General features: G+C 38.0%; 3 protein-coding genes across 3 annotated transcripts; 1 reads left to right on the top strand and 2 right to left on the bottom strand.

Moving 5' to 3' along the window:
• Nucleotides 1-144: 144 nt before the first annotated feature.
• GCK72_024156 (uncharacterized protein) lies at nucleotides 145-1,560 on the bottom strand (the record flags this gene model as incomplete). Its single annotated transcript, XM_003117515.1, has 5 exons — nucleotides 145-185; nucleotides 237-370; nucleotides 424-671; nucleotides 961-1,051; nucleotides 1,466-1,560. 5 exons carry the CDS (start codon nucleotides 1,558-1,560, stop codon nucleotides 145-147), a joined length of 609 nt encoding a protein of 202 aa, XP_003117563.1.
• A 3,392-nt stretch (nucleotides 1,561-4,952) lies between these two features.
• GCK72_024157 (uncharacterized protein) lies at nucleotides 4,953-6,653 on the bottom strand (the record flags this gene model as incomplete). The annotated part of the gene is made up of 3 exons (XM_053735748.1): nucleotides 4,953-5,278; nucleotides 5,386-5,718; nucleotides 6,542-6,653. 3 exons carry the CDS (start codon nucleotides 6,651-6,653, stop codon nucleotides 4,953-4,955), a joined length of 771 nt encoding a protein of 256 aa, XP_053579314.1.
• A 5,416-nt stretch (nucleotides 6,654-12,069) lies between these two features.
• Nucleotides 12,070-15,484, top strand: GCK72_024158 (uncharacterized protein; the record flags this gene model as incomplete). Its single annotated transcript, XM_003117563.2, has 11 exons — nucleotides 12,070-12,198; nucleotides 12,249-12,331; nucleotides 12,718-12,829; nucleotides 12,879-13,036; nucleotides 13,081-13,423; nucleotides 13,705-13,872; nucleotides 13,920-14,033; nucleotides 14,134-14,275; nucleotides 14,322-14,671; nucleotides 15,102-15,285; nucleotides 15,336-15,484. 11 exons carry the CDS (start codon nucleotides 12,070-12,072, stop codon nucleotides 15,482-15,484), a joined length of 1,932 nt encoding a protein of 643 aa, XP_003117611.2.
• Nucleotides 15,485-16,924: the final 1,440 nt, after the last annotated feature.

Consider the following 16,924-nt stretch of genomic DNA (forward strand, 5'->3'; position numbering starts at 1 on the left):
TTCCAATAAAGCAATGAATAGATTTTCATCACAGTATACAAAAAAGGTTATTCAGAAAAATAAGTATGAAAAGCAAAATTCAGACAAAAATAGACGGTCGTTCTGGATGGGTTTCGTTAGAGGGGATTCAATACTGCTCAGCAGTTAAGAGAACGAGTAGAAGTAGCGATGAGCTCCGTAACGAGCTGAAAAAACAAGATGTTAGATGGAAAAACACGGAATGAAAGAGAACGTACCAGCTGGAAGGTAAACGTCGGACCAATCCTTTCCACGACGTCCCAAAGCAGTTGGCTCGATCCATTTCTTATCCAAAGTCTTGAAATCAATGCATCCGTTTCTGTACAAGTCGATGGCAGTCTTCACGTTTTTGCTGAAAAATAAGCATTTACATACTATAACGTCAGTATAAAAATTGTTCCTTACGTATCGTATTGCCATGGTCTCCAGCTGTTCCAGAGAGGTCTGTCGTAGTTCGGGTCACGGTAACGTCTCCAGTAAGTTGGGTTGAGCCAATCAGTGTACCACTTGTATCTGGACCAGAATGGAGCGTACTCGTGTCCCAAGCTGTGTGGGATTGGGTCAACATAAAGTTGACGACGAGCAGCAAAACGATAAGTTTGCCAGTAGAATGGAGTGTAGAAGGTGTAACGATCGATGGCTGCGTCATCCAACTGAAAAAAAAGAAGCAATTTCTTGTTGATCGATTCTATCTCTCAGTTTTGTTTTGTTTGTTGTCAGAAAGAGCGTCAAGCGTCAAAAACCAGGTGGATAAAGAAGCAAGGAAGAGACGACAATTGCAACGGACATTACACTTTTCAGAAGGATGCCAACACTTTTCTATCTCTTCTCAGAAATTGACAAAAAAACTGGGAGAAAAATGAAGATGCCGAGATCAAATTTGCGTCTTCCATATTGCCAATAAAAAAAACGAGAGGCGTATGGACAAGGAACAATACTTACCGAGTCGTAGTCTCTACGGTACTTGTGGAGAGTCGATGGACGATAGTTTGATCCAACACGGAAGGTGGAGAGATTTGGAACGGATGTAACTCTGAAATAAAATATTGAAATTATTTGGAAATGATTTTCAAAAAACTGTTAGGAAACACCTGTTTTTGAAAAAAAAACACAGTCAATGAAATTTAATACTGGATGCATCCATAACTGGAAAAGATGTAGAAACTTATAGAAGCAGGAATGATTTATATGAAAGGTGGCTAACTATTATTTGAGAACCCGGTCTTCATAACTATCAAAATAATTCTTCTGTACTGTCATAGAAGTATCACTCAAATCCTGTTTAAATAAATAAGTATTCTAGTTGAAAGATCCATGAAAGCTAAAAGTTCTGTTAAAATATCGAAACAGGTCATTTTTCATTTTAACAAATGAATTGACTAAAGTTACCCTCAAATATCAGCTATAGGCCTTGAGTTCCACAAGTTTATGACACACTTCCACGTACCTGGTAAGAGTTCCAACAGTTCCAAATCGCTCGACCGATCTGGATCTCGGCAAGCATACCGGATTACGGGCTCTGAAAGCCACGTCGGACGGCATTGCAGTGCTTTGTCTCGACTGATGCTTCCTGGCGCGTCGGGAAGATGGCAGCCGGAGGGGGCCGCCTCAGAAACACCCACGCTCTGGAACCAAAACAGCTGGCTCATACACAACAAACACTTCGATACGTCCCCTTCCTTTTCCTTAGAACATGAAACCAATCTATACGGATATCTCTTCTGATGTGGATGACTCGATGGAGCAGATGTGTGTGCGTGCGGTAAAAAAGAAAGACTGGAACCCCCGCTGCGACTATACAGACGTTCCGCCGACACAATATTGGTGTTTAAGTGTGAACTAATTATGTGCTGTATCGCCGATATAGTCTTCAGATGGTTTAGCCACAAACCCCTCCCGATGACGAGGTGGTAATTCTAATGAAAGGTTAGGACAAGAAAAATAACAATATGAACAGATGTCAAAAGTTCACGCAACGCACTTGAAACCATGCCAAAGAATCAAGCCGACAATCAAGAAGAAGAACATCCTACGCAACCTGAAAATCCCTTTTTATCCTTTGGTTACACACCTATCCTTCTCATGGAAGAATTCTTGTTCTTTGTATCAAAGTAGCTAAAGGCACTGACTATATCAAAAGAAAGTCCGTCCGCCTCCCGACTTCAGTGAACTGCCGCGAGCCGACCCCTTTGACTCTTGCCGCTTTCTGCCGACAGTAACCAATATATCGTTTGAGTTTGCGCAATTCTCACTGAATGAACCCGATACCCAGGTATATCCTTTTCGGCTCATCTGAATAAACAATGTTAACATAGAAAGTAATTATGAGATTATGATAGTTTGTTTTTTGGTTTAAGGATATTAGGTGAGAAAAGAGGGATAGTGGAAATATTCTCTCCTATGTTCCATACTATTGCGGGTTCTGTGAATTCAGAAAAAAAAAGCACAGAAATAGAATCTTGTAGTATATTTTGTTTGAAAAATCCCCAGCCTTCTCACTACTCTGCGTGTTGCCCCATATTCAGATTATTTACAATCGTTCAATGTGCCAACATCTGTGATTTCACATGCACCGTTATAGGTTGCCGTCTTACTGTTAATCGTTCACACCTACCTATGGTAACCGATTCTCTTGAAGTTGTTTCTTCAAACAAGTCGGTATATTTCATCTGTCTCTGTTAACCTTTCTCTTTTTTGTTTCAAAAATTGACACGTTTTTGAGGAGACCCGTGCGACTCACACCCTCTATAATAACAATTCTAACATAATATCGGCTAGCAAGTGCTAATTACTCGAAGGAACAGAAAACGAGCATATCGGAATAAGCCGATAAAGCTGTTCATGTGTTGTTCAATTTTGGAGTAGCAAACATAATAATTATATACCCTCTTCCCCATCCTAATTTCGTAATGATCATCTGCTGGACAGTTGGGAATAGATACCCACTCTGCCCTTTTGAACTCTTCAATGTCAGTGTAATACAGTGTCTTTAATGCCACTTGGTCACGGAAGGAAATAAGGCAACGGTTTTATTGTTCAGTTTTGAAGGATTAGGATTAATTTGATAGGATAATCTATAACAAAATGGTGTTTGGAGATGTGTACCGGAACAGGAGGCTTGGGCACCTGCAAAAAGTGACATGTTGACATAAGTAGTCATCATAGAAATTGTCATGTTTCCCAACGGCAAGGTTCTATTTCTAATACGGTATCTTGGAGTAGGATTGAAAGTTGTATTTTTCCACTATCCAGCCCGTTTTAGAGCGTCAAAAATACAGTTTGCCACTTGTGACGTGATTCGATAATTACCATTGGCTTAGATGTTTAGACAATTTTTCCAAACAATACAGTAATGAAAGGATTTATCGTTTTGAGAGGAGAACGTCTTGTTCTATTACACAACTCTCCATCTGCTCGTCTCCCATACGGTATGAGGGTCATCCACTTGTGTTTGTACCTCCGTGTCGACATATAAGAACACACTACACAACAATTAATCGAGAACCCTCGCTGAAATTATGACAAGTTCTATGTAACCCACATTCCTCACATTCCACAAAACTTGGGAGCAATTGTAAACTCATGTTATTTGTCTGACACATCATTAATCCTTTTAATTTCATAACAAAAGTCATTGGAATGATGATGGGGTCTCAATTTCAAAATAAACATAAATGGAAGAATTGAGGAGAAGAAAATGAGGTAAACATACACAGACCCCTCAATCTTTGGATTTCCGGTCCACAAACAAGTGCCAAAATCATAAATATGCCACAATGATGGACCACTGGCTCATCGATCATTGTAAATTTGTATCATCTCTTAGCTGCTCACAGGTTTATTGGCCCTCTGCGGTTGACTGGCAGAACGGAACACCTGCTGTCGTCATCATCACCCACCGACAGCCCCTCCAATCACCAAGCTGGAGTCAATCAGCTTCCGATTCTTACACCAATTCTGATCCTCGTTTTTGAGGTCGCCGATGCTTCCAAAAGAATGTCAACTTGATATGCCACACAGATGTTGTTGCTTATCCACTGTCGGTCCACCACCTGAAATTTGAATACCACTGCGCAGGTCTCCTCTAGCGGAGTATAGGAAGAGGGGAAAAAAGTTTATATTATAGTAACAGTAGACGTTTTTCATCAGGCGAGGCAAGTGGTGTCGGGAGTTCTTAACATGTAGTAAACGTTCGGGAAGATAGAAAGAAACTTGATACCGGTAGATTATAAACATTTTTGAAAGGCCAATGTGGGGTGACCCGACTAGGAGCTCTGCATTTTACAACACTAAAAGACAGCTCACGGCATTCTGAATTTTATCGATACACCTGTATTCAATTTTTTACAGTAATCCGATACCACCCAATTATTACTCATGAGATAAAATCAGAATAACTCCCACCGTCGGCATTTCAAAACAAAAATGGGATCCCCCATCTGCTTGTTGTCCTGACGTCTCGAATAGCAAGCCAAATTGAACAGTTCGGTTATGTCATTTGTACCTAACGGAAATAATCGACGATAAGGAGTCAAATGACTAAAGGCAATTTATTATGGAAACATTATGACGACAAGAATAAGAACAAAGTGTTATAAGCGTGGAATGGGAAACAAGTAATAAAGCAACAAACACAGATCACGATTATGGAATACGACACTTTGTGTCAAAAATGGGATTTTGGGGAAGAGAGAAGCTCAGGAGGACAAAGGGAAGACAATATTTAGGGATGGATAACGGTAGATGTATTACAAATCTACTACCCGTTCAACTTATGGAATAACTAATCATCGCAACATGCTTTCAAATTTGTAGCATTCATCTTCGAGGGGAAAAAAGGGTCAAAATAAGTTAAGACAGAAATCAGAGCTCACCGAACTATTAAAATGGACACAAACTAACAAGGTAATGAGAGGGGAGGGAAATCTACGGGATTACTGTAGTTTGGCGAATAAACTTTGCTGTTGGTTGAGATACATTTGGATGAGCTCTGGTTGAGCAAAGACTGGACCGAGTGTCGGCATAGGCATCATTTGACGAGGTAGGAATGCAGATGGTGGTGTAGTCATATAAGGTGTTCGTGGAAGTTGAGGGAGTCCAGAGTTGAAATACGGGAAGAGATTGGCTGCAGCCGCACCGTATTGCTTGTAAGCGTCCATTCGAGCACGAGACAATGTCGATGGACGTCGACGGAGTTTTCCAGTGGCACCTCCTATAAAGACCTCATCTTCACAAGTGGCATCCAACATCCAGTAGTTTCCTGAAAACAATTAGGATTATGATTTATTACAATAAAGTTACCTTTTCCTGGATCATCGAAGTTTCTGGGAACCTTGACGAAGCACTTGTTGAGGGAAAGATTATGACGAATGGAATTCTGCCATCCTTGTTTGTTATCCCTGTAGAATGGATAGTTGGTGAGGATGTATTCGTAGATTCCAGCAAGTGTCAGACGTTTTTCCGGACTGTTTTTGATAGCCATCATGATGAGAGCATTGTAGGAGAATGGTGGTTTGTCATTTGGTGAACTTGGTTTCTTGTCATCGGAAGCATTTGAGCATGGCGACTTTGAATCCTTGCTTGACGTGCTCTCCGATCTTCCGTCATCCACACTCTCGTCAAGAAGATAATCGCTGTTATCATTTGCTGGATTGGACATGGTGTCAGTATTGTCAATTGATGTGCACGGGTCACTGATATCTGAAGAAGAAAGAAGGATTACGGTAGGAAGCAGCATGTGGTGCAACAAATAGATTATGAGTTTTGACGAGCTGGGGGTTTACAAATCCGCAACAACATGACAGCTGGCCGCCGCGTCTCTACTGTCATTTTAGGTGAGTCGGAGATAGTGTAAACGCCGGGGCGGGAGAGGATTCAAGCATAGGGGTTGATACGAAAAACGAGAACGATGGCAAACATCAATCAACGACGACAACAAGTGCGGTCGGTGACTCTAACAAACACCGACTACCGTAAGCTGAAGCATATATGCAAGGTGCATGTTTAACAGATAATAATAATAATAATAATAACAAGAGTCGCCGCGCTTTCCAAATGGTAATCGGTGCGAAGAGAGAGAGAGTGTCCTTCTGGTATTACGGTAGCGCCTAGGCGTCGAAAATGTTCTGAGAGTCAGAAACTGGATATCTAAAACCGAAATGTTCTCCTTGTGGACATGTTATAGCTGAGAAATGGTTAATAAGATTCAAAACTAATCTGGTAATTCATTAGACTAAATCGATTGTCTATCTTATCTCTATGCCCTTATCGAATAATAAAACTATAAATAACACAGATTAATTCATAAAACATAATACCAATTCTTAGCAAAACTATTTTTGTCTCTAATCTTCTTGATGAACTTCTCTGGAAGATTTTGGAAGAAGATAATGGACTACTTTGTCTAGGATTATGAACAAATATGCCTACAGGGATTTTTTTTTCGAAAATAGGAGACATACACTTCAGTATTTTGTTGAAAAGGACAGAAACACATAATAAAAAAAGAAAACATGCGACATACCTTTAGGAGAGAGTTGAACAGTTGATGATTGCATTGAAAGAAAGTTGGGCTCGATTTTGATAGCATTGTCTACGAGATCCGGGCAAAGATCCAAAATAGAGAATCCGGCCATGATAGATAAGCTGAGATTTTATCAAGTTGGTATACTGAAGCGATTTGGTATGGAAACAACGACACGACAAAGTGATGGAGTCTTAGGGGGAGGGGCGAACCAACGCGGCGGGTCGGAAGGCGGGGTTTGTATGGTAGAGGAAAAGAGAAAGAAGGGCCGAGATGAAAGAGGATGCCGTCATGACCTCCGAACACCTTAGAAAGAAATGAAATGCGGAACTATATTGAAGGTATCGGTATCGAGCAGCACAGGTGCGAAAATGAAAGTAATATGAGCGCCCATGTTCATCAAGGCTAATCTTGGAAGTGTTCATTTTGGACATGTCTAGGAATTAAATCATCGTCTGTCTGAACACATTTTTCGAACGTCTGATTAGCATGTGACATTTTCAGTTTAAGTTTTTATCATTTGATCAGTTGATCAAAAAGAAAAATTTCGAAATTTTGAAGGAAACTACTAATATTGTTTGAAACTGTTCATTTGATGCTACGTTAAATATAGTAAACGCCTTTTCTAGGATAGAAGAATCAGACAAAAAGGAATGGTACTGAAATAGCCTAAAATTAATATACAGGTAACTTGTCAAGAACAAAAATCAAAATTCGAAAACATTGCAATGAAAGTAAATATGCACTTGTTGGCTGTTTCCAATAGAAACTTTTGCTAACAGAACCAGAGTTTTCAAGCTACCAATCAATCTCAAATTCTATCCCAAAAGTACTCATTACCAAGAATCTATTGTGTATGGATTATGATTCACTACTATCGACAGGAATATAAACACATGCACTTTTACATAATGGAAAACTTTTTTGAAAGTGTTGAGAACATATGTCTGGAATTCGTAAAATGAAAGGGATGAGGTTTCGAAAGTTAGGGTCTGGAAACGGAAAAAAAATGAAAAGATTGTGTTAAAAGCTGCGGTTGCCGGATGAGTTACTTCGCAACAACTCGGTTGATTGACAGATTCACTGGCTCGTCATATTATTGAACAAAGTGACTCTTCAATACTCATTGTTCTACGATTATCTTGTAATCCGAAAGGTGGAATGACACTATTTTTGACAAAAGGTGAACTGACACTGTTTTTTGACACTGAGCAGGTGGTCCTAAGAGTCGGATCAATATGTTGAACGACAATGGCTATGGGAAGATTACGGATATGAGTTGAATTCATTCCAACGTGAGTTAGTAGGTTGGTCAATTTCAAAACAAGCATATTAATTATGAATTCACATTTTATTTTAAGATTCCTGTGTTATCGTGGTCAAACTGTCAGAGAAAAGTTATCTTTGATATCTAACTCCAAAAATTGTTTACGGATAACTTGTAGAAGTGTGTATTTCGTGGGCGTAACAAATTCGCGACTTATTTGTCTTTTCATGTTTTCATTAGATTTTTTTGTACTGAATTGAAATCAAGTACAGTGAAATACACGACCAAAACTTTAGGTTTACCGATGGTCGCATATTCTAATAATTTATATCCATTTAAAACAGAAAAACAAGGAATCTTCAAAATTAACTTCCTGTTTTTTTTATTGAATATCTAGGTGTTATCAATGGATCATCAAATTGTTCCGATTTTCAAAAAGTGTTCATACGCATCGCCATTTTTCTAAGAACGGATAATTAGGATCAGACATATTTTTTGGTTTGAGAGAAGATTAGTGTAATAGAAACACTCCTCCAATACACATGAGATTAAAAATGAACAGACAAGAACGCTGGAAATCAGAAAACTAAAAATAATGGTTTAAAGTGTTAACGGGAAGTTTTTCATCACAGATTCTGCTCATATTATACCTAGAAGTTGATCAGAAATTTGTCATTTTTTATTGGCTAGGTGTGTCAAATGATAACTACAAAGTGAAAGTTAGAGATGTTGCCAGAATCTGACTAAAATTTTTCTGAATGAGAATCTCAAAAGTTACAAACATCACACTTTTGTTTACTTCTGAATTTGTTAATTCCATTGCGTCAGAATACAATAAAATACAAAAATTAAAGACGTATGTTCTTATCTCATCAACATAACGAATCATCTGGCTAGATGAACATGGATGACCTGTTAAATACAAAATAAAGTGTGAGCTGGTGGAGAATGTAGGGAGAACGTCAATTTGAAACAACCATAAAATTCTGTTTTGAGAAGATGGCCTAATCGAATGATAAAACAATGGGGTGTGTGAAACAGGGGAGAAAGCGAAGAATGATTTTTGAAAAAAAAAATGAGAAAGACAACAAATTCTAACAGTGTGAACTCAACTGGGTAGGTGTCAGTATTGGAATACTCAAACTTGGAAATCGTTTAATTTTTATTTCGAATTTTTCAGTTGTGCCAAAAAACATTTGATTACACAACTGGTGCAACCACCTATCATAAATTCATTAGCAATCTCCATGGTGAGACCGTAAACCTTCTGGGACACTGTTGTACTTGAAGAAACAGAACAGGCGTGTGCAACACAAGTGTTGTAAATTAGGTTTATGGACTGATCTTGGTTACCATCTCTCCGGATTTGAATGAAACCTACTGTGACACTGTTTTTCCGACAGTTTTTTTGTGATTTGAATTTAAAACGTTCACGCCGACAAACTCTTTGAATTCCTTATACAAACTTGGTGATTGAAGCGGAAAACGGTTATATACCATTATAATAATCCAATGGATCCAAGTTTATCGGCAATCTCATAACATTTGAAGGAACCTGTCTCTCTTCGACACCAACGTATTTCTCTCGGCTCCTCACAAAGAAAGTTCATACAAGTGTGAAATTGCCGATGAACGGACATGTCTTCAACTAAGGTCTCCATGTTTAGCAGTCGCTTATCCAGTCATATTTTACCAATAATGTGTTTGATTTGAAGGCACGGAAAGAAAAAACCAAAAAGGGGATTGATTTTTAAACTTAGTTTGAAATAGTGTGAAATAAGAGGAGAAATACATTAAAAGGTCTATACCGTCACGTTTTAATGAAAATATAATGTTTCTATTAAATTTTCACAAGAGCAACATCTAAGAAACCAATGCTATTTAGAAAAAAAGTGCTTGAAACGCATGAAAAAGATAGAACGGGAACTAAATGATCCAGCTCCTCATAAGAATGAGTGTAGAGATATAATCTATTTATGATTGGATTATAAAAGTTTTTTCTCGCAAATTGAGATATAAATAAACGAAACACTTTATTAAGTTCAAATAGATCAAAAATTAGGTTTCTGCTAGAAACGAAGTGCAATGTCTAGTCATTAAAAATAGTGCTTCAAGCTGAGAAACAGGACTCGTCACACGAAGTATGTCCAAGTTTTGGAAAAATGCGTTAACAAAATTAAAAAAAGATCCAGTGTGTTATAACACTTTTTGCCTTTCTTCGGGAGCTTTCAATCTGATGGATGTTTTCAGTCAATTTTTCAAAAAATTTGGTGGAATTTGATGGAAGGTCATAGTGTAAAGAGAACGTGTAAAACGAAATATAACAGAAAAGTTCTAGTGGGTAATTCACACATTGCAGTGACACCAGTAATCTGATAAATCCTTTGAATAGTTCATTTATTCAATGAAAACGTTTCAGCCTTCATTCGATGTAGACGTCTTTTGATTTTTAACAGTTTCTGATGTGGTCATTTTTCAAAAATGATAATGCATGAAGACGTTTGTCAGTCTTCCATAAAGTTCACGCTGTCTGCTCGGCTAATCAGTGTCTATTCCACAAGAACGAACATATGATCTCTTTGATTTTAGAATTATTCTTCAAAAGTACAGTCTCTTTGTGTTAAAATGTCCAACTTTTAGGTAATAGTGTTAAATGGGACTTTGAGTTGTTTTTCGAGATAAACGCATCACTATTGAAATAAAATGTTATATGTTTTAATTGTCCTATCAGATTCTCCGAATTAAAACATTAACACGTTGAGATTTAGTTGTCATGTTCTTTTTTTTTTTTTTTTTGATTTGAAACCAACATGTGTTTTTTATGTTTTATAGTTTTTGAACCCCGGTTTTTCATTGTTGCTTTTTAGCTGTAATCAGGAACACTTCAGCTCAACAATTTATTGTTTATTTGGTAAATTTGTGTTTAAACAACTACAATTCTAAACGTTCCAATGTACTTTCAAAGTTCAGGTTGTGTTATTTTCTCAATTGCAAATATTTCAAAAAAAGTTTTATCAAATTTATAAGCTGAAATCATTAGTTTGTCCAATTTTCTCTTTATTTCAGTTTTTGCCTCACTTAAACTGGCACCCGCACAAATCAAATTTCCTTACTCAACTCGCTAGGCCGGCAAGATTGTTTTCTCCACTGTGTGCACACACCACAACCTACGCGCAACTGCGGACCTCCACGCCATTGCACATTTACCAACTTGTTTGCATCTTTAATTAGCTTAATTATTTTTCATTTTTTTCAATTCTCATTTTTATTTCTATCAATTTATATGAGTTAATTTCCAGGGGTATTAGCCGCATGCACGAAAAAGAGCCCGGAGTTGCCAAGAGTCTGTGCATTGCCGCTGTCATAACAGGTTTGTCTTATTAGAAGAAGGTTGCAGTTGACCTAAGTAAAAAGAGCGACATTGATCGATTGCGCACATCACATCTCCGTATTTCGTTCACATCGTATTTTATTGGCATATCGAAAAAGAAAATGTGTCGATATGTTTCTCACTCGGCGATGGTGAAGGAGACCGCCGACGTTTTGCTATTTCTGTTTTTGATAATCGACACTATCGGCCACCGTGCACCAACCGTCATGTATATTGAGGTTCGGCGACAGTTCGGCAGGCGAAACTCCCATTAAACACATATTGGAAAGAAAGGGATGAGTGCGGTCTCGGAGGACTATTATTGAGTGACCTCATTGTGAATCATCACTCAGTTTTCATACTCTCGACGACCCCGACGCAATACATGTTCTCAACCTTTTTCTATCCGATACTTTTTGGAAAAGCGCGTTCTCGCTTTATGAACAAAAACAACAGGGTGAAAACGCGGCTTTTCCAAGAGAAATGAGTATGTTTTTCATGCAATCAATGTCTTCCGCGCTCGAGATAGGCGACCATAGCTTGCTTGTCCACTCAAAACCTGTTCGAACTAGCCGCTTCCCTGTCCGCTGTCGAATTTTCTTCTTTCGTGGCTATCCCCACGCGTTTCGCTGTTTCTCACATTCAAATCCGCTTTTCTCTTTCTCATTTTTCTGCTTCAGATTGATTTCTTCAAGATGACGTCTGTACTAACTAAAACCAAAAAGAAAGGGAAAGTGTGACTTGAGAGTTTCAGTTTATCACATATCAGCCCACAATGTGTCGCCTGATTTGGTATTCATGTTTCCCACATTATTTATGGCGGCTTCTTATGCTTTCTTTTGCTTCTCCTTTCTAAAACTCCCACTCACTTTTTCATATTCAGGAGTGCTTATGCTGTTCATCTTGGTGATTATCTTGGCATTCAGTGCCGGAAGAGGTAACAGTGAATCACTCTACGACAAAGACGATCCGATCCTCGAACTAGACGTCGATACATTTGGCCCCGCTATCTACGGATCTGTTAGTTTATCCTCTCTTTACATTTTCCGAGCAACGGTTGTTGTTTTTAGAAGAAAGCGCATTTCGTCGAGTTTTACTCATCTTGGTGTGGCGCCTGTATTGGATATGCTCCTACTTTCAAAAAATTCGCTAAGTGAGTTTTTATAAAGAAACTTCCGAAAAGTTGTGGGCATAATTTGTTTACACGATCAATCGTGTTTGTTTTAAATTTCGCAGTTTTACATATATCGGGCATTTATCCGGCGGAAAAGCAAATATTGAAAGCAAAGGTAGATATCTAAGTAGACACTGGGAGGCATATCATAACAAACCACATAAAATAGATTTTTTAAGCTGGACGATTGAGGGGAAGTCTTGAAATGGTAACAGATCTTGAAGGCTTACCATAGAGCTTACCATAAAATGTGTGAGAGAGATAGTTTTTGTAAGTTGATTTCACAACAAGAAAAGAATACAAAACTACAAAAATCGTAAAGTTAATTTTTTTTTAAACTCTTCTAACAACAAATGTACTTTCAGACAACTCGAAAAATGGACTCCTATCGTTCAAGTGACGGTTGTCAACTGTGCCGATGACAAGAACATGCCACTTTGTAGAGAACATTCTGTGAACTCGTATCCATCTCTCAGGGTAAGATTGTGTTCGCATCAAACTCCAACTAAAACTCCATTTTTTTTAGTACTTCAAATACAACTCGGCCACTAAAGACGACGGTATGAAGTACAGTGGAGATAAATACGATATCAACAAGCTGGCTCATGATATTGCTGGTCTCGCACAGGCTGATGCTCAGAAACAGAATCCAGAGAGCTGGCCAACGTTCTTGCCACTTTCAGAGTAAGTCATTCTTCTAATTTTTTATCGCAGAAGAAATATTCCAGCGCATCAACCCTTGAGGATGTTTTCAAGTCATTGGGAACTACACCATATTTAGCAGTCATTGTCCAAGACAGTCCCTCAGTCATAGCATGGTCCAACTTGATCAATTATTATGGAAATAATGGATTAAAGGTTGCTTACGTCGGCCAAAAGCACCAAATCGCCTCGAAATTCTTCTCTGATGAAGGAGTACATGCTCTCTTGTTCTCTAATGGAAATGCTGAACCAATGTGGAAAAGCAGTAGTCCGATTGAAAAGTGGATGGATGTTCAAGAGAAAATTGAGGAGTTGATTGGAGATAAGATTGCAGCTAAGAGCCCGACTATTCAGCCAATGAATGCTGCGGTAAGTTCCACACGATTTTCTGTTTTCAAACTTCGAGTTTGGGTCATTGGGTTTTATGTGAATTCAGAGTTGGGCTTCGATGTGGAACCGTTTTTGGAGAAACGTTAAGCAAATGAAAAGATTATTTTCGGTATGTGGATCGCATGGTGTGGTTAACTCTTCTTACTTGAACTGCACCTTAATCCACATTCCTTTAGCTAAAGAAATTCCCATCCCACGAAGCCTACTCCTGATTTTTCCAATAAAATGAACTAGTAGAAAACTAACTTTCAATCTTTCAGCCAGTTATTGCTGCTCCATCAAACCCATTGAACAATCAATACGAAGTGCAACTCGTTGATCTGAAAAGTGCAATGAGCTACATGTTGTACAAGGAGATTCCAAGAAGAGAGGAGATTCGTGATGAACCATTGGCTGCTTTGAAACAGTGGATGCACACTCTCAAAAAGGTATTTCGATATTCATTCGACCAATTGAAAGTTAATTTCATTTTCAGTATGCCCCTGGAACCACACCAATGCGTCGTCTATTCTTCCGTCTTGATGAGTGGGTTCAACTTCGTTCCGTTGTAACTGCAAACGAGTGGTTGGCCCAAGTCGATGAGATTCAAGTAAGATTTTGTAATTTTCTTTTATCTTCAGATTACAACACCACATCGTTTTTTGATTCATACACCCCCTGTCTGTCCAAACCAGTTATCTTTTTTTCAGCAATCACTTGGTAATCCACTGCCTAAGGAAATTACTTGGATGGCCTGCGCCGGTTCAAAACCAAATCTCAGAGGATACACTTGCGGATTGTGGACTCTTGCTCACTCGATTACTGTTGAAGCCTACAAACAGGAAAAACACAGTAAGATATTCTAACAAGAAAAACAATTCAACTCTATTTTTTTCAGATACCGCTTTCAAGCCAGTCATCGATGTCCTCGAGCCATTCCGTGCTTTTATCTTCCACTTTTTGAGTTGTTCCGAGTGTGCTCAAAACTTTACCAAGGAAGCGGAGAAGAATCAACTCCATCTTGTCACTAGAGCTGAAGACGTTTACGCTTGGCTATGGAGAGTTCACAACTTTGTCAACAAAAGACTCTCCGGATCTCTCACAGACGATCCATCTTTCAAGAAACAGCAGTTCCCACCGAAATCTCTGTGTCCTGATTGTTATGATCTGAATGGAGAAATCGATGAAGCTAAAGCACTTCCATTTGTGTTCAAGTACTACTCAAATATCAAAACGGATCCATCAGAAGTAAGTCTTTTGATTGAAAACAATCAAAATAAATCCCACCATTGAAATCAGCTGTTCACTGAGTCCAACTATTCAATTGCTGTGATGGATAACGTTCTTATCTTTGAATCAGATCAAAAACTCTGATTTCAAAAACCGAAATTATTTTTCTATGAAGAAAACCTAATTTTGTCAGTTACACGTTGCAAGAATTGCGTGGGGTACGCAAACACCGTCATCTCTCGCTGTGGAATGCCGGAATTTTACGCGCAACGAAAATATACACTTTTTACAAAAAAGGGTTTGACATAGTGAAAAATAAGTGTTCTTAAATCTAAGAAATAAATCTTCATGAAAAATATGAAATGCACAAGAATGATCAGATTTAAAGCTACAAAATAAAAGATAACAATATTTCAAGACCCGTTAAATTTCGTTGTTTCTTTTTCAGACTCTTCCGGGATACAAAGTCGTCGAATACAAAGAAGGAAAAACACAATCTGCAGGACAGCGTCATTTGAATCCTAAATTTCAAATTCACGCAGGAAAAGTCGACCAATTGGAGGCTAACGAGAAAGTGAAAAATGTTCTCGACGCTAGCCCACAAAGAACGTGGCAGGATATTGATGGATATGGTTAGTGAAATTTGTAAAAGATTCACAAGATGAATCTGAATCTTTTTCAGACAACATTCCGGAGGGAAGCCGAAGTCACTACTACTTCATCTGGTTATCACTCATCGGAGTTGCTCTGATCGTCGTATACTGCAAATACCGGAAGAATAGATCAAAGTTTTGGAAGACTTTCTATTATCAAAACGACTTCAAACTGTGATTATTTTGCCGGGGTTTTTTGAGTTTTGCTGACGTATCTCCTCTTTTAAGTTAAAATTCGTGTTGTCCTATGTTTTTTGTTTGCATGCACTCTTAAACTGCACGTTTAAATGTTCCATTCCTTTTCTCCATTCTCATATCTTCCAAAATCGGTGTTTTTTTCAATGATCAGCTATCATTTTTGTTCTATAATCAAAAATTTAGGTTAAAAAACTAAAAAAATTAGAACAAATGCCGGTTATAGTCACTTGCATGCGGCAATGATCTACTTAAGATATTTGCAACCATTAATTCATAACCTGTGTTCTGTCCTCAAACAAGTCATAATAATTCTAGCGATTTTCAAATTCAAGCTACCTTAATTTATTGTTTCTATTGCATGCTCGTCATTCACTTTTCCTCCCTACGTGTCCATTCTCTTTGGTGTTGTTGTATTTGTCTCTATTCCACACTTGTGCTCGTTGCGTACATTGCTGTAATAAATGTTTTCAATTTCTATTGGCTTTTAGAAATTTCCGGTAGTTTTTTTTTTGAATAAATTGGAGTTTCAGCTTGGGAACACATTGAATTTTTTCAGAGGGTTGGGTTTTTGTTTGTGTGGGTTGTCTTTGTCTTGTCCTATGTTTTTCGAAACAAAACCATACTAAAGCTAACAATGTGGCGTCTTGAGTGATGAGTGACTTTTGCTTTTTGTCAATCCCGAGCAGTTTAGTAGAAAATAGTTCAGATAGAAAAAATATGAAGACTAGAGTAATAACTAGCAACGCTAACTTTTTTAGATGTCCTTGGAGTTCATCACCAGTAAAGCAGAATATCGTCTAACAAGTCACCGGATGAAGGATATCTGATCTCATCAGTTAATTCCTTTTTTGAAATTCACTTTTTTCTTCTTATTTGAGCTCATTGTTTTCATTTGTGTTCTGTCGGAATAATGTTCAAAATCACTATATCAACTGACAGTCTTTGGTTACGGTTCCTATCAAAATAATATTGAAGTGTCCATAAAACGTTTTATTTCTGTTCATTACTCCAAAAATGCTGTCACCAAGTTAAATCCCAAAAGTTACTCGACTTAATTAATCAAATTGAAATGTTTGTTTTTCTGGTTAAGTGTGGTTAATTGGGGAGGATAGTGTGTGATAAGCTACACTCAAATTGTACATGGATATAGTAATCTGTAAAAGAATAGCATGTTGAAGAAAACAGTAATTGTTCTTGAGACGAAGTGGAAAGTGATTCAATCATTTATGCTCGTGCACACAAAAGATTTCTTTGCAGATTGCAGGTAGCGTCTAACCACTAAAATAGCCTCATCTCTAGAACAACGAGAGATTTTCTTTTGTACATTTTTTGCTGGCGACAAGCGAGGTTGAGTAGAATTGAGAGGGGGATTATAACTCGTTCGTCTGAAACTTTTGATTAGAAAAATGAATGAGTGAGT

Source organism: Caenorhabditis remanei, chromosome X (genome assembly GCF_010183535.1).
Source record: "Caenorhabditis remanei strain PX506 chromosome X, whole genome shotgun sequence".
NCBI classification, from domain to species: domain Eukaryota; kingdom Metazoa; phylum Nematoda; class Chromadorea; order Rhabditida; family Rhabditidae; genus Caenorhabditis; species Caenorhabditis remanei.